This window comes from Natrix helvetica (genome assembly GCF_964273705.1).
Source record: "Natrix helvetica genome assembly, chromosome: Z".
Lineage (NCBI taxonomy): Eukaryota > Metazoa > Chordata > Lepidosauria > Squamata > Natricidae > Natrix > Natrix helvetica.
This window is the reverse complement of record NC_138554.1, coordinates 22,399,144-22,417,546: the sequence shown is the minus strand read 5'-3', so window position 1 is coordinate 22,417,546 and position 18,403 is coordinate 22,399,144. Positions and strand designations below refer to the sequence as shown.

The 18,403-nt window shown below is 42.3% G+C and overlaps 1 protein-coding gene across 1 annotated transcript in view; it reads left to right on the top strand.

The window, feature by feature from the left end:
• The first annotated feature begins 2,070 nt into the window (after positions 1-2,070).
• Positions 2,071-18,403, top strand: part of SPHK2 (sphingosine kinase 2) — a 39,390-nt gene continuing 23,057 nt past the window's right edge. The window contains exons 1-2 of the mRNA XM_081969662.1: positions 2,071-2,287; positions 3,324-3,786. Of these exons, the coding sequence (XP_081825788.1) occupies positions 3,363-3,786 (424 nt within the window). The 5' untranslated portion in view covers positions 2,071-2,287; positions 3,324-3,362. The remainder of the gene's footprint in view (positions 2,288-3,323; positions 3,787-18,403) is intronic.

Genomic DNA, 18,403 nt, shown 5'->3' with positions numbered 1-18,403 from the left:
TCCGGACCAACCTTGATCGACTTCACCCCAGCTACTGCAATGACAAACCTATGGACAGCAATGACTGTGCCAGGGGTTTTGAAATGGGGGACCTGGTTTTCGCATGGAACTATGGGGGTGAGCCGAGGTGGTTACGGGGCGCATTCAGCAATTAACTGCTCTTACAGGGTTGGCCTAAGCAATGGGCGCGTTTGGCGCCGCCACATTGATCAGCTGCGACCGCTGATGGCCTCGACACAGACACCAGCTGATCTCTCCCCAGTTGGTTCCTGACACCTCCACAGGAACATCGCATTCCCTGACCAGGCGATCCACCGTTCCGGTGCCAGACTTACTTGGGGAATCAGGGTTGCATCCAAAGTTGCCGGGCGGAGAGTCAGCGCAGTCGCGGGCAGTTCCCCTGGAGAAGTCTCCTCCTCCTGCCTCAGTTCCAGCCGAGCAAGAAGATTGGGTTGAACGCGCAGGCGCCCTACATATTTGCAGGATTGCGCATGCGCCAGACTTTTGGAGAGGGGTGTTATGTCCTTGCCTCAGAGACGTAGCCCCACCTCCGACTCTCACCCATTGGTCGCGGCAAGAGCAGGAAAAGTTACTGCGTAGTGATTGGCTGCCCATGAGACAGCCTGCATATAAATTGCTGTCAAGCGGGAACTATTTAAGCTTGTTGGTTCTGGAGTTGCTGTTGCGTTAGCTGTTGTAATAAAGCCTTGTTATTCGAGTCGCAGCCTTGCCTCAGCCCTTGCCACCCCTTTAAATATAATAATCAGCATCTCAGCCTTCCTTCCCTTTTTCTCCACCAACATTGAAGCATGTGATCACCTTTTCTGTTCAGGACTCAAGCCATGTGGTCCTGTCCACCATTAAACCATCTTTCCAAGCAGCCTCCATGTCTCCAGTGTCTTTTTCCCCACTTGGAGCCGAATCCAGAAGGACATTTCTTTCAACAGTATGGACTATATTTTCCTTTGGAGTAGTGAATAGCCTAGTGTTTCTAGAAAAACTTCAAAATCTTCTAAATTGCATTCAACAGATTGTTTTTGGTTTTAATACTTTTATAGGTATACAGGTAGTCCTCAAAAGCGATGAAAAGTAATTTTGCTATCAGTCCTCACTTTTACAATCTTTGTAGGTCTGTAAAACAAGGGAAAGCTGAAATAAAATTATAAGCAAGGCCGTGATTTCACCTATTGATTGCTCTGCTTAAAAGACTGAGTTGCCAGTCCCAATTCTGGTTTATAAAGAGCATTACTTGTATATGTATATAAACAAATTTATTGCATACCACTTTTCAACTTCCTATTGAGAGTGTTAACAATATGAATAGGTATGACGTGGAGACTGTATATCGTATATTTAATAATTGATTATATGCGAATTTCGGAGTGAAAATCCTCCCATAAGCGGCTCTCTTTATTATCTAAGCTGAAAACAGCCAATCAGGGCTTGCGTTCCCATAAGAAAAATTCCAGGTGAAGGTGCCACGTTTTGCCCATATCCAAAATGGATGACGCTACGTGACGCATGCAGAAGTTTCCCTGACTAAATGTTTTGGGTTAGGCTAGGGAATGGGCTATAAAGGATGAAATTGCCCTGATCCAAAATGGCCGCTACTGCATCCCTCTTCTCGAGACAGAATCTGCGTTTTTTTCACTTATTACAGATAGTAGTCCTGGAGGAAGCTGGAAATTTCTCTCTCCCTTGACGTTGCCCAAAGTTCAAATTGTCCCTCTCCCCTCAGCAAAACCTATCATCGCTGAAAGAAACAACCTCCTTCGCTAGAACTTTTAAGAACTCGGCGTTCCTTTGTAACTTGAGTCCCTTCGTGGGTGCTCGTCCCTTAATTAAGATGGCCGCTTTGCTGCTTTATACCCGCGCTGTCGTCAAAGATGGCAAAACCACCCACCAATATACGAGGAGGGGGCCGTTGAGGGGCGGGACTGCCACGGCTTGCTGACCTCTGATAGGGCGGGAGAAACCTTTTCCCCACCCCATTGCTCATCCTTCCCCAGGTAGAAAAGAACACTCCCCGGTGTAGCATGCAAGGCAGTCTGCAGCTGAGCAGCTCAGCGCAGAGGGGAGAGCTGGGCTTGGGAAGCGGGAAGAAGAGCTGGGGCTGAGCAAAGCGGGGAATGGCGTGGAAAGAAGTGTGGGAGAGGCCCTGAAGACTGGAGGTTGTCAGGGGTGGGGAGACCTTGAGAAGTGAATGGGAGCTTCTCCTCCTTTCCCCCCTCTCCTCCCCACTGACTCCTTCGTAAGGTCATCTGGCTTTTTGGAGAAAGCGTGCCCGGTGAGAGGGGAATAGTCCTTTCTGGGGGGGTGTATCTCAAACGTCCTTCCGCATCCCAGCATAAATGTATATTTGTGTGTGTGTATAATAATGATCAGCTCTGTTGCCCTCCTCCACTTTTTAAAAAACTAAATAGCTTTGTAAAATGATTCCCCTGTTCTCCCCTTTTATAATGACACCCTCTTGCAAACATTTGTGAGAGACTATTTGTTTCTAAAACTCGGGATTTGGGTTAAACCGGCAAACGGGGGTGCCTTAATAAAAGTATTTTATTTCGGCTTGCTGCTAGTTGAAGGGTAGGATGGTGTCCCTGCATTCTCTTTCCAAACTCAAATTTTCTCCCCCTTTTGGGGTATTTTTGTTTCATTCCTGGGTGTCTCCTAAATAGATCAATATTTTGTTTAATTTTTAACTGAGGTTCTTTCCTTCTCTGAAGTTTTGGAGAAGCAGGCTTCTAAAAAAATTTAAAGGGAAGGGAAAGAGTTTGCTAAAACTGTGTTCTGTGGTCAGCTTGTTTGATGAGATTCTTACAGGTTGGACAGCTTTCTAGTTAAATATTTAAACACCTTATCTAGAGGGGAATATATATCATGCCAAAAACAAGATTTTCTACATATGTTTCTGAAGAAGCACCTGTTTTGCTAAGAAAAGCCTCTTTTCATACTTATTAACCCTAGTGTTATACCAAACCCGTAATGAGTCAGACAGGTCTGTGTTCATTCCTCTAGAATTTGGATGACATTTTTCAGAAAAGTTGAGATACTTGCATACCTGTATTTTTCTTCTTGTTTGATTTCCTTGGCACAAAGGTTTCTTGCTCAATAAAAGAGCAATTAACTCTGGAAAATGCTTAAGAAGCGCAAGTGAGGAAGCAAGTTTCTTGATGAAAGAAAGTTGCACTGGCTGCCCAGCTGACTTAAGGAAAATTTGTGCTACTGGAAAGGTTTTAAATCCTGCTTTTCAAATCTAGGGTGGTGGGAGTAGTAGTGAAAAAGGAGATTAAGTAGTGGTGGGTTGGAACCAACTGTTTTGACAGATATAAAGCACAACTGTAAAGCTGGGATTCCATGACAAGATGAACCTGGTACTGAAGCCTTGTCAAGAAGGTTCCGAGGCCATCCTCCATGGGGAGTTTGGAGCCTACCCGCCTAAGGGGATCCGCTATGCCCTCAGCCTCACCCGGACTGAATTGCATATCCAGCGCCTAGTACCCAAGCCGGACACTGATCAACGGACTGTGATACGGCTGATAGATGTGGTGGGTTGCCACACCCTGCGCAGCCATACAGTAGCAAACCAGTCAGCATTCTTCTGCATCTATGCCTACCCACTGAAGAAAAAAAAGGTAGCAATGGGCTCAGGACGGGCCCGGCAACGGATTGCAAAGACCTTTCAAGTGGACGGAGCAGAGCGCTACAAGGACAACCAGGCTCTGGCCGAAAAATGGGCAGCTGCCATCAAGTGCCTAGTGCTGGGAATTCCAATTTCCAGTGAAACAGGTAAGGGGTTGCCCTGTATTGGGGAGTATTGCTTCTCACTTAGAGAGATGGCAGGTGCTATCTGTTTCTATGTGGTGGCGTTCCTTAAACTGTATTGTTGTTGGACTGCAAGTCTGATGTGTGCTTGCTTGTTTATCAGTCTTTAAAAAAAAACAATCCCCTTATTGGGAGAGAATTCATTACAAGTGCTTATCCTGATAGGATGATTTTCTGGAATATAAAGAATAATGGTGTGTGTGTGTGTGTGCTTTAAATGTAGGAGAGCCCCAGAGTGGTTCAGCAGTGAGATGAGTTGCATATAAATTTAATAAATACAATATTGTTGTGTAGGCCTGCCACATAATCTTATAAGATATCCGAAAAACTGAACATCTACTTAGAGTATGCCTGCCAACAGATGTGTCAATTTTTAGTTAAAGAAGTCAGAATTAATTAATACAAGCTCTCATGACCCAGAGAATATAAAACTCCTATTTCTGTTGTCTTAGAACATTTTGCTAACCCTTTTCCTTCAGATCCTTTCTAAATTATCTTTTCCTCATACTTGCTGCAAACTTATTGATTGTCAGTATTTTTTATAATCCTATTGTAATCTTACTTTCAAATTGCTAGGATTACAGAGTAGATTAATCTCCAGTCTACAAATCCTTGATGTTGGATTGCCCTGGAAAGATGCAAACTTGCATTCAAGGGTGTTGCTAGCTTTTGAAATGTTTGGTAATTGAGATGGAAGCAAGTTGTGGCTTTTCTAACAAGTACAGCATATTTGAATAAAATTATTGCTGTGTTGACCTGCCTTTATATAATGGAAGGCAACTCCCATCAGAATTCAAAGGTTGTGAATCTGAAACCTCTTCAGATTACATCGCATTAAACCTGTCTTCACCTTGATCAGTTTTGATTGCTGAAATTGTCATATTTCTCTGCAATTGTGTTTTTTAAAACCACCTTCCATTCTTAATGTTGTCTGCTAGAAGTAAGAGAATATATGCCTCTCTGTTTTTCCTTTTATCATATAAACAGCCTAAAGGCATGTTTTGCCAACTGAATGAACTTTCTGTTTAAAATGTGAGCATAAATGTCCTGGGAATTATGGAGTCAAATGTTGCAATGACTTCACGTCCCACACTCAAATGTATTTAACTTGCAATTCATGTAAATGGAAAATGGAAGAAGATCCATTTATATTGAACAACTTGCTTACAAGCTGAAGCTCTGAATTCAAGTGTGTTGAATCCAGTTCTGAAATTTCCAATCAACATAGCAACTCTAAAGAATACAGAATATATTGTGTTCGCTTAAGTAATATCAGACTGATAGTGATTCTTTATTGAGTATTCTTATTTATCAGCACCATATAAACTGCTTATTTAATGTATAGCAGAGGGGAAGGGACAATCAAATGGAAGAGAGGTAGTCCTTGATTTGCGACGGGTCAGTCAGCAAACATTTGAAGTTAAACATGATTTCCCAAAAGAAACTTACAATCCAGTTCTAATGGCTGCTGTCCCTGTGACCACATTTTCAGCACTCTGAAACCAGCCCACATTTTTGGCCAATTGTGGCATTCCACAATCATGTGACTGCAATTTACTACATTTTTACTAAAAGCCTACATTTACTTCTGGTTTTCAGCAAAAACATCCCATGGCAAACAATGGGTTTGCTTAACGACCATGGCAATTGCTTTATGATCACTGCAAAAAAGGGTTGTAAAATTGTGTTGGTCATGTGGTGACCCACTTTACAACCACGATGAGTGTAATTGTCAGACTTAGTTTAACAGATTAACAGAGTTGGAAGGGACCTTGCAGGTTATCTAGTCCAACCCCCTGAGCAAGCAGGAGACCCTAGTGGTAGTAAGTCAAGGACTACTCCATAAATGGCACATAAAAATGAAAAGTTAGGAAAGCATGAGCATTGGCTACAGCACAGGTGTCAAACTTGCTGTGTCACTTTGCCATCACTTGATGCTTCACGGTGTTTTTTCCCTTTGTGGAGCTGGTGTGGGCGTGGCCTGTGCATGACACCTCTGGCCCGTGTAATAAACACCCTCCCCCCCCCTGGTCTCAATGGCTCTTAGACTGCTAACAACCAGATGACTGCCAACAAATATCCTTCCATCCCCTTCCCACTATCCTGTCAAAACCTGTCTTTCCATCCCCCCCTTCACATCCAGTCACAATTGATGCAGCTTTTTGGATGAGAAGCAAAACTACTTATTTCTCAAGGAAAAAACAGCTCAGTTTCCTTTTGAAAAAAAGCACCTTTGAGATAGCTATGGCCTGGATGACTGAGAATTCACAGTTTACAACATGCTGTTTAGCCTGGCAGTGCCTGATTCAGCACTAGCTAAAACTAGTGGGTGACCTTTTTTTTTAAGGACGAAGAACATACAAATACAACATTCTGGCCTCCTTTTGCATCTGGTTTGCACATTCCACAAAGAAGTCATGAATCAGCTGACTGCAAGAAGAATTCTCAGGAACCAAGTCAAAATAATTGCTGCTCTATAAGATGCAGTACTTTTCGTACAGAACTATAAGCCCTCCTAGAATACAAGTGCTTGCTTTCAGTTTGTGTACAAGAAAAAAGAGCAGGCTTTCTAAAGGATCATGATGATGATGCATTAAACACAGACAGCTGTACCAGCAATTAAAGAACTGCAGGGGAAGTGCTGAACATTGCATAGGAGGGCTGGTATTAAAAGGGAATTTGTTCTGAAAACACACAGTCTCCCCCATTCATTTTAGTTCAAAAGTGGCCAGGAATTTCTGTGTGACGCATTACCCCTTGCTGATGGGTGGCTGAATGCATTTACTGCTAGAAGATTTATATGATTGCTTTTATGGTGTGGTTAGTGATTTTGTGGAAGAAGGGTGGCCTGGCAGGAAAAAAAACCCCACATCATGCAGGTTTCTTCTTTACTGTGTGATATAGGATTTGTGCTTCGGGTGCTTCCTTCAAATGATATTAAACAACTTTTTTTTTAATGTTTAACTTAAGAATTTTCATTCGCTCTCCAAATTCTTAGACTTGTTTGCTCTGTTCTCCTCATCCAGAAGATTTTGTGGGACAGGATAAAATCTAAACGGTTGTGTTGCACCAGGAATTCATACCTACAGCTTCTTTCAATATATCATTTCCATTGACAGGAAATCTGTCAGCTCTGCTTTTGTACCAGTGGTATGTTTTTCAAGTGAAGTAAAAAAACCAAACAATGAAGAATTTCAGCTGCTCAGTCAAGTTGGAAAAGATCTATGGAGGATAAGAGGGAGGAGAAAAAGCAGTACTTTAAGAGTTAGTTGGTATTTTTCGGTATGTACCTAATCAAAATACAAATGAACCCTGAGGGCAGGTCTCCCTCTAAGCTAAAATCTGTACAGTAAAGCATACAAGAGAAGCTGTATCGGTAGATAAATTTTATATGTCAAGAATGTAGACCGAATTACATAATGACACAACTTGGTTGAAGCTTGCCAGTGGAAAGCTACCTTGGAACACCTGTCTATGCTGAAAGAAAAAAGGCCTACAAATCATTACTAACAAAGTGCCAAATAACTCAGCCTTATAATTATAGCACTATAATGATGGAAACCCTGTTATGCTAGCAGTATCTTGAATATTGTATGTAACGTTCTGCCACCGAAGTTCCAGTTTATAGGCGAGAAGTCATTTGAGAACCATTTCTATCCTGATACTCTCCATTGTGTACACATGTACACACAACACACACAAACACACACACACATGCAAACACAGTGAGACTACTAATAGGTCTCCACATGGGTTCCCATAATAATGGTAAAGCCTAAGGGATGGTGTAAGTCCTCAACACTGCACAACTGGTATCTAATCCCTATACTGGAGACTGGCCCCCAAAAGATTAGAACAGTGAATTCCAAACTTGGCAACTTCTAAGACTTGTGGACTTCAACTCCCAGAATTCCTCAGCCAGCCTTTTAAGTCCACAAGATTTAAAAGTTGGCAAGTTTGGAGACCTCTGGCTTACAATGCAGGATTGTTGTGTCTCATCGCCTTGGTTTCCATCGCTCAGTGATACATTTGTAAAGCACAACATTGTGTGACCGCATCGCTTAGCGATGCATTCCCTGTTGCGGTTGTTCTGCAAGGATTGCAGATACAATACAATACATTCTGGCATTCCCTGTTGCGGTTGTTAAGCAAGGATTGCAGATACAATACAATACAATACAATAGTAGAGTTGGAAGGGACCTTGGAGGTCTTCTAGTCCAACCCCCTGCCCAGGCAGGAAACCCTATACCGTTTCAGACAAATAGCTATCCAACATCTTCTTAAAGACTTCCAGTGTTGGGGCATTCATAACTTCTGGAGGCAAGCTGTTCCACCGATTAATTGTTCTCACTGTCAGGAAATTTCTCCTCAGTTCTAAGTTGCTTCTCTCCTTGATTAGTTTCCACCCATTGCTTCTAGATCATTAAGCAAGTCCTTTAAATGGTTTGAATGTGGGCCAACAAACAGGTAATGGCTTCCTGTAGGGCAAGGGAGGAGATCAGGTGGCCAGCAAAGGGCTGGGAGACTGAGGGAGACTGCTGCCAAGTGTGAGAGAGTGCACTGCAAGCAACCTATTTGAACAACCTATGGCTTTCCCTGCTGGCTTCTCCATTGACTGGTTGAGTGGGAAGGTTGCACAAATGGCAATTCTTTGACTGTGGGATGCTGCAACTGTCATAAGTGCAAGCCAGGTGCCAAGTGCCCAGATTGCGATCAAGTGACCACTGGATCTGTTGGAACACTTTGAGGACTGTTTATAACTACCACTTGTTCAGTACCATCATAACTGAGCAGTCACTGAACAAACATTAAATGACGACTACCTCTACTTATGGAGCATAAAGCATAACTTTGGTGGAAGGGCCCATTGGCACCTCCTTTCTCTAGTCTCCAAAACGCACAACACAAGGATCATTCCTGATCTTTGTGTGGCATGCAGAGAAATAGCAAAGGCCAGCCAGAAAGATTTGGGCATTGCCAGCATGAAGAGAAACCGGCATTTAAATTCAATTGTATTTAATCATATTGTCTATGGGGATCGGTATAATTAAATAGTCTCTATATAATACATGGGGATAGTTCAGTTACTTGAGAGGGATCGAACTGATTGCACTCAGTTCAATGCATTATTGATGGAATTCTCGTAGTCTCCAGGAGAGTTTCCATTTCTGTCACATTAAGAGCTACTAGTTGCTGCCAACTTTTGAAAGGTTTGCATCTATTGTGCATTTTCTATCCTTGGAAGAATTACTGAATTCCTCAGTATAAATCCATAAAACGCTTTGCTCTTTTGTATATTGTGCCTTGAGAGAGTTTCTTGGTGGGCTCAGGGACAGTGGCGTTTGGGCTGTAACATTATCCAGACCCATTGACCTATCAGCCTAAGCAAGAGAGGGTGATCCCAATTTACATGGAGGGGGCATTTGGGGAAAAAGAAACCAGAAGTGGAAATGTTCGGTTGTGCAGGTCATATAAAGTGGAGAGTGACAGAAGCCACATTTTTTTCTGAGTAGAAAATGTACTTCATTAAATAAAATTGCTGGTTTATTGAGGAGGATGTAAACCTGTAAAATTACAGGTAGACCTCGACTCACAATAAACAATTAAGCCCAAAATTTCTATTGCTACGCAAGTCAATTGTTAAGTGAGTTTTAAGACCATTTTATGACCTTTCTTCCCGTAGTTGTTAAGTGAATCACTGCAGTTGTTAACCTAGCAACACAATTGTTAAATGAATCTGGCTTCTCTGTTGACTTTGCCTGTCAGAAGGTCACAAAAGATGATATTTATGCAACTGTCATAAATATGAGTCAATTGCCAAGTAGCTGAATTTCATTACGTGGCCATGGAAATGCTGCAAAGGTCGTAATGAATAGTTCTAAGACAAAAACTACCTGTATAGGAATTAAGCATTTTGAAGTATGTCTCCTGACCTTGTGGGAGAGCAACAAAAAGTTGTGTTGCATGAAAATTGCTTAGCTAGTGAGTTTCAGTGGCATTCTTTGCACATGCAATGTAGTTTAGTAGGATTTGTGAGTTCAGTCTGTTCTGTAACAGCTAAGAGATTGGTTTATTAAGATACCATGATAAGGAATTAAATTATTCCACGAAATAGCTGCTTTATTTGTCTATATGGTTAGCTTAGATGTACTTGGATGTGTGAATCATCCTTACCTTCATTTGATCCAGGTTATTTTTGCTCCTCCCCGTCATACCCACCCCATATATTTCTTATATTTTGTGATAAAGCTGCCCAGAGTCACTTCTTGTGCGATGGGTAGCCATGTAAATGTGATTAATAAATCAATAAAAATAAAGCTCATTCAGTCAGAACCAGGTTTCTGGGGATTCCTTCATCCTTATACAAAATATCTAATGAAATTTCCTCAGGTAACCAGAAGCTGAGATACCAGTGACTAAGAAATCATTGAACTTTTATGTCATCTCATATTCCTGGACTTTGCCTCAGATCTTTATTGTAGCTCCTCTGCTTTTGAACATATGCACGAATCAGCTGATGAACATTATCTGGAAGTTTGAGTCCAGTTGTCTTCAGTTCTTTTCTACGGACTTTGTATTTTAGGATATTGCCCTATGTCTTAATTCTAGTAATGTTTTGTGAACCACCTTTTGAGGTTGCATTGCCTACAAATATTTCAAATAAATCTTGAATTAATTACTAAATAAATTTTTGAATTAAATAATACAACAGAGGTGTGATGGCACTGTGGTTAGAATGCAGTATTGCAGGCTAATTCTGCCAACTGCCAGCAGTTCTATTCTGATTGGCTCAAGGTTGATTCAGCCTTCCACCTTTTTGAAGTTGGTAAAATGCAGACTCAGATTGTTGGGGGCAATATGCTGACTCTATAAATTACTTAAGAGAGTGCTATGAAGCAGTTTATACAGTGTTTTCCCTGAAACTAAGACCTGGTCTTATATATATTTTTTGCCACCAAAAAAGGCACTCGGTCTTATTTTCGGGGATGTCTTCCACTGACTCACCTCACACAGGCAACACCGACAGCCCTGTCCAGCAGGAGCCCGTGTGGCCACTGCCAGCCTACTACTTCTGCGGCTGCTTGCCACCACTCGCATGCATCATCTCCAGGCCTCCGTTTTGCCATCAGAGGCCTTCAGGAAAGGCTTCTGCAGCTGAGAAGTGAGCTCTTTTATCCGCTGCAGAGGCCTTTACTAAAAGCCTCTGACAGTGAAATGGAGGCCAGAGGTGACAGGCACGAGTGGTGGCAAGCAGCTATAGAAAAAGTGGGCCAGCAAGGTGAGGCAGGTGCTGGGGTGTGTGATGCCTAGCTACAACTGTCCAAAGGTAAGCAGCTTCAACCCCCCCATCCCCACCCTTTTTTAGTTTTACCCTTGCACCTCGCCCCCACCCCATGAAACCAGGTGCAACAGAGTGGACAGGAGTCTTAACTAGGGCATATTTCTGGGGGGAGTAGAGCTTATACTGAGTGCATGTGTAAAACATCGAGCTAGGGCTTATTTTCAGGTTAGGCCTTATTTTCGGAGAAGCATGGTAAGTTTAAGTACTATTGCTATGGGGTTTATTGGTCAAAGAAACTACTGTGTTTCCCTGAATTTAAGACAGGGTCTTATTTTCTTTTGACCCTGGAAATAAGCGCCTGGCCTTCTTTTCAAGGAGGTCTTATTATTTTTGAGATGTAGGAGGCCCCTTAACATTGGCCCGCGGATCAGCTGATCCGGAGAGGGCTGGAAGTTCTGTCTCTGTTTCTGGCACGCTCTTGCCAGCCCTAGCATCCCTGGGCCTGCCCTCTATTTGCGGCCGCCACTAAGAGAAGGGACACGGTAGCTAGGGTTTATGGGAATGGCCTATGCATGGATGGCAGGTGCATGTGGGGCGTGTTGGGCATGTTCCCACCCTTCCTCCACCTGAGGAAATGGCAGGGACCAGCTGCGCATGCATTTAAATAATTTACAGGAGGGCTTATTTTGGGGGGAGGACTTATTTTAGCGCATGCGCTCAAAAGCCTGATTGGGCTTATTATTCGGGAAGGGTTTATTTTCAGGGAAACAGGGTACAAATGTAGTTAGGAGGATTTTATTCCTTGTTAGTGATCCATCAGGTCTTCCCATCTCCTTCAAAGCAGCGCCCAAAGCAGCGTCTTTTATCAGGAATGGTCCCAACATAGGGAAAATGTGGGTCCCTTTGTGGATGGCAGTTCCTCCTGCTCCATGAAACTGTCTTCTATTGGCTTCCTTCTGGAGGGCAGCTAAAGGATGTCATTTGCTACCTAGACTATGATTTCTGTTCATGTACTAGTTCATTTAGTGACCATTCAAAGTTACAGTGGCACTGAAAAAAGTGACATGACCATTTTCCACAATTTTTCACCATTATGAAAAATATGCCATTGCAGCACCCCTAGTGTCACATGATTTGTATTCGGATGCCTGATGACTGGCTCATGTTTATAACAGCTGCAGTGTCCCAGTGTCATGTGACCATTTTTTGCAGTTCTTCTGACAAGCAAAGTCAATGGGAAAGCCAGATTCACTTATTAACCGTGTTACTAATTTAACAACTGCAATGATTCACTTAACACATGTGGCAAGATAAGTCGTAAAATGGGACAAAACTCATTTAACATATTTCTCACTTAGCAACATAAATTCTGGCCACAATTGTGGTCCTAAGTTGAGGACATGCCTGTATTGCCATTGCTGTCTACTGTAGAAAACAGTGTCTTGAAAAAGGGGGACAAGAGTATAACTACCCTGTTTCCCATAATAAGCCCAATCGGGCTTTTGAGCGCATGCGCTAAAATAAGTCCTCCCCACAAAATATTGCCACACAGCAGCAGCCTTGGGGTGACCACACTCGCCGCCTCCTGCACCTCAAAAATAATAAGACCTCCCTGAAAATAAGGCCAACCACTTATTTTGGGGGTCAAAAAGAAAATAAGACCCTGTCTTATTTTCAGAGAAACATGGTAATGGTAATAATACAGGTAGTCTTCTACTTACGACCATAATGGTGCCTGCGCATCACAGTTTTAAATCATGACAATTATAAACGTGGTCACTCACACGACTGATCTGATTTCAGAACCTTTTCTTGCCTCACTCGTTAACCAAAACAACGGTTCGCTAAGGGCCAGTTTTTGTCAAATGCCTGGGGTCATGTGACTGCGGAGGGAGTAATCATTGGAACCAAGCTAAGACGAGGAAAACGTGTAAACAAACACAGGGACATTTTGTTCTTCCTTCGGGAAGTGTTGCACTGCACTCCCCAACTGCTGTGCAATGGGGCCCATGATTACCTGGGAGATATCAAAAGGCACAGATGCATTGTGGGGAGTGGCATAAGCCAAGAGTCCACCATAGAATCCTAATCCTCGGAGTGTTAACGTTTTCTGCATCCCAGACAGAGCTGCTGGCATTGCAGTTTAATGGTGAGAAACTCCACAGGAGCCCTTCAGATTGGAGCCAGACACTCATTTGCAGTGTCACCAGTCTTTCAGTGCAAGGAGCCGCTTTCTGGGTTGTGGCTCTTTCCCACAGCAGCTGTAAAGGACAAATTAAACAAACACCCTCTTGTATTTCATGGGGCTCCGGCCCTGTTCACTTTTCAGCTTGGAGGCTTAGTCTCTGTGCAGGAGTGCCCCTCTTCTCCCAACAAAGCAGGCCGAGAAAAGAGAGGACGATCTCCCTTCCTCTCAATACAGGTAGTCCTCGACTTACAACCACTCCAAATTTCTGTTGCTAAGCAAGACAGTTATTACGTGAGTTTTGACCCCTTTTGCAACCTTTCTTCCCTGCAGTTGTCAAGTTAGTAACACGGTTGTTAAGTGAATCTGGCATTCCCATTGACTTCGGTTGTCAGAAGGTCGCGAAAGGTGGTCACATGATCCCAGGACGCTGCAACCGTCATGAATACATGCCAGTTGCCAAGTGTCTGAATTTTGATCATGTGACCAAGGAGATGCTGCAATAGTCGTAAGTGTGATAAACAGTCATAAGTCACTTTGCTTCTCAGAAGGTACTAAAAGGTGATTGCATGATCTCAGGACACTTCAAGCGTCATAAATATGAGTCAGTTGCCAAGTGCCTGAATTTTGATCTTGAGACCATGGGGATTGTGGCAATGGTTGTAAATGTGAACAATGGTCATAAGTCACTTTTTTCAGTGCCATTGTAACTTTGAACCCTCATTAAATGAATGGCTGTATGTAAGGACTACCTGTATTACATCTCTGCGTTTAGTTTGGCTTTAAGTAAGCTTGGCTTTCTAGCATTAGAACCAGGCTGGGAATGATGAGAGTTGAAGTCCAATACAGGTAGTCCTCGACTTACAACAGTTTGTTTAGTGACTGCTCAAACAGCACTGAAAATAATGACCTATGACCATTTTTCACACGCAAGACCATTGTATTGTAGCATCCCCTTGGTCACATGATCGAAATTCAGATGCTTGACATTTGATTCATATTTATGACACTTGCAGTGTCCTGGGTCACACAATCACCTTTTGTTACCTTCTGACAAGCAAAGTCAGTGGGAATTCAGATTCACTTAACTACCGTGTTAAGAGTTGCAATGATTCACTTAACTGCACTAATAAAGGAAAATATATTTGTATTGCTCAGGGATGAAATGAAGGGTCCTTGGTGCTCTCTGAGCTCGGTTTTTTTTTTTGTATAAGTTTCATTAGCCAAACAAGGCAATATCATCATAGTTTGAGTAATGAAACATCTGCAAGAAAACAACCAAGCTCATAGAGCATCAAGGATCCCTCTTAATGACTGTAGCACAAAGGGTCGTAAAATGGAGTAAAACTCCCTTAAGAAATCTCTCCTTTAGCAACAGAAATTTTGGGATCTATTGTAGTCGGAAATCCAGGACTACCTGTATATCTGGAATGTAGGAAATTGGGTAAGGTCACCTTAAAGCAGTGTTTCTCAACCTTGGCAACTTGAAGATGTCTGGACTTCAACTCCCAGAATTCCCCAGCCAGCGAATGCTGGCTGGGGAATTCTGGGAGTTGAAGTCCAGATATCTTCAAGTTGCCAAGGTTGAGAAACACTGCCTTAAAGAAACAACAGAAGGATGCCATGTACAAAGGAGAGGGTGGATTTCACTTGGCACATTTTGGATAAAGGTTTTTTCAGCTCTGATGAAAGTCAAAGTAGAACACAATGTCTCTAGTGGTTGCCTAACTTGGAGGGATCAACCCACGGCTCTGGAGCCATATGTGACTCTTTGACCCCTCTCCTGTGGCTCCCTACCAACGCAATTGCACAATCTGCTCTCCGCCTCGAGACACTAGCCCAACACGACCATGGCCAACACCAACCTTACTAACATAAGGACTGGTGGGATGGGAATGGGATCCGGGAGGAGGGTATGACAGAAAGGGAGACAGGCCCACAGCTGAAGAGCAAGCACAATCCGTGGGGGCAGCTTCCCTGAATACAATCCTCCTCCTCCTCATGCAACCCCCTGGTCAGCTGTTGCAGGGCCGGGTGGGCACACACAAGCGGGGATACCCTCAAGTGAGGGGTTGGGCTCGGCCAAAGCACAGTGAAGATACACAGAGCTGATGGGTTGCTGACGGGCGAGTGTCTTTGGTGAGAGCTCTCCAGCTTTCTCTGAGCCTGGGGTTGCGAGGTTCGGCGTGACCATCCTCCTTTTCCCTCTGCACTGAGTTTCTTTACTCCTCCAGCTGAGCAGTGCCGCCACCAATTTTAATTGAAAAGCATCCTCCAGGCACTGAAAGTCCCCCACGCAAGATTTAAAGCTGCCTGAAGGACACTTTTCAATCAATGCCATGGGCAGCATTGCAAGTGTATCCCCAATCGTGCATGCATGTGTGTGTGTGAGAGAGACAGAGAGAAAAGGAAGAAAAAGAAAGAGAGAGAAATGAGAAAATGATGGAGGGAGAGAATGAGAGAGGAAAAAGAAACAAATGAGAGAGGGGAAAGGAAAAGAGAAGGAAAAGAAAGAAAAGAAAAGAAAAAAGAGAGGAGCAGGAAAAAGAGAAAAACAGGAAAGGAAGGTTGCGGGGGGGGGGGAGAGAGACCCATTTCCCACAGAAAACACTAGGAGACACAAAACCTGAGTAAGCATGACTGGGGGGGGTGGTCATGTGACTGGCTGGGAGTGATGTTGAGTTGGCCACGCCCACCCAGGTTTTGTGGCTCCTGGTGTTTTCTGTGGGAAACTGGTCCAAATGGCTCTTTGAGTGTTTAAGGTTGCAGATCCCTGGCCTAACTCTAGAAATGGGGAAACTCATTAAACAGAATACCTTATATATTATAATTATAATATCAATGTTTGGAGATCAGATTATTATGTATGGCCCCACCCATTTCTTTGCCTTGACCCTGATCTCTGTTTGAAGCACCAACCTACTTTTACTTCTCAGAGGCTAAAGTACCTATTCAGTTCTTACCCTTATTGCTACATTCTGTGCATCCGAATAAATATTGGGAAGAGTTTCCTCCACAAACCAGCATCATCCTAAAAAAACGACCTTTCTCTAAGGCTCATCTGACAGGAGTTTGGGGGAATGATAAAATGTCATGCTTTGTGGCATTCTGTAGATGTCCTTACTTGCTCTCAGTACATTACAAAGCATGGGGCTTTTATTTAAGTTGAATTGTGCCAGATGGTTGCACTTAGACAGCATGATAAAACAGTCAAAATTTGGGATACCTTTCCATCCAGAACAGTGGATGGAAACTTTGCAACTTTAAGATGTGTGGACTTTTATTTTAACTCACAGAATTCCTCATGGCTGACTAGGTAATTCTGAGAGTTGAAATCCACAAGTCCAGGTTGCGCTTATTGAACCACCATTATAGAAATAGGATGGCCATCTGTTATGTTTTCTTTGACAGTCCAGTCCTGCACCAGCCAGAGGGTTAACTCTACGATTTTAGGAAAGTATTAAAGCCAGAATTATTCAAGAGGATTTTTGACACCTGAATACATCCATCTAGTTATTTATTTCTTGCTGTTGTTATCTTACATTTTTTTTGTTCTTTTGTGATGTTATTTTTGGACTTATTTTTTATTTGATTTGTTATACTTTGGAGATTTTATTACAGATCGTACCCATTACGTCTCAGCTGAGGGAAGTGGCTAAAGTTGAATAAATAATTACTTCTACGATCTTCAAAGCCTGATTATATAAATTTTTGGCAAATACCAATATGTAATTGCCTAATGTGTTGTGCATATTTGTGCTTCTGAAGATTTATATCTCTATAAAATTTAATTATATAGTTAATGATTAGTAACTGGAGCCAATAGTTGACCTTTTGCTAGCATAACATGGCCTAGATCAGCAAGTTCTCAATGCAAATGCCAAATCTCTAAATCATGTAAAAGCTAATAAATTGTCCTTGCGTTTAGAAGTGCTCTCTATGGTGCATAGTTTCCATCAATATTGCCCTCAAATTTTAAGATATGTGAAGTCCAGATCTAATTCTTAAATAAACTTTAAACATATTTTTTTACCAAACTAATATGCACGATGAGACTCTGCAACCACACAAACAACCATCCATCGAAAAACAAATTCCAAAATCAACTCTGATAAAGGCAGCAATAAATTGCTGTTACATTTTTCTTTTATTTTTCTAATTTATATAACTACCCATGTTATAAGTAATAAGTGGGCAGGGCATAATAAAACTAAAACAACAAGTATCTAAAATTAGTATGGTTAACAATTATTAGAAAATTTAAAAGCTATAAAAAAACAGCCACCCTACTAATTCACCTGTCCTTTGGGGTCATCAAATATCTGGCATAATCTTGAAGGACCTTCAAAGGCTATGCGATCATCCTCATCTTGTGAGGTAGAATATTCCACAATGCAGGTGCCATAGCCAAATGTAGCTTCCTAGAAAACAGCCAGAGCCTGTTAGCAAGAAAACTCTTTGATTATAAACTATTTAAACAAGTTTGGGTACCAGATGAGAAGACCTTCAAGTCAGGAAACACTCCTCTAATTACTGAGGAAAAAATATTGAATTTTCACAAGGAAATACACCCACTCCTCATTTAGCAACTGATTTATGTTCCAGTGATTAGTCTTTAAGTGAAATGTTCACTGGGTGAAACACATAATTGAGCAAGATAAAGATACTATGAAGATAAAGGGTTGTGTCAGGTGCAAGAAATTAGGAAAGAAAGTTATTCAAATGAGTACAAGTTCTATGCTATCTCTTAACAAGAATCTGAACTACTAATCTTCAAGGCAAATTGGTAGTAGATAAGAGTCAACCATGGACTTAGATCTCTTGGGAGCGCAAAGGGATTCAAAACTGATGATGTCCTTGACCCCTCCTTCAGGCACACCCTGGTCATCTCCTACAGGTTGCTGATGTCTCATTCAGATTTCTCGTACTGCTTTTCCAGTGTTACTCTCATATATCTGCATGGCCATAAAGGAATGAATTGGTCAGAAAATGAATTTGCGAATGGTCCTTAACTGAAGTAGTCACTAAATGAGGAGTGGATGTACAAGTGATGGTATGATTAGACCAAAGCTGTAAGGAAATCTATTCAGAGTGCTGATATCTAAAGAGGAAT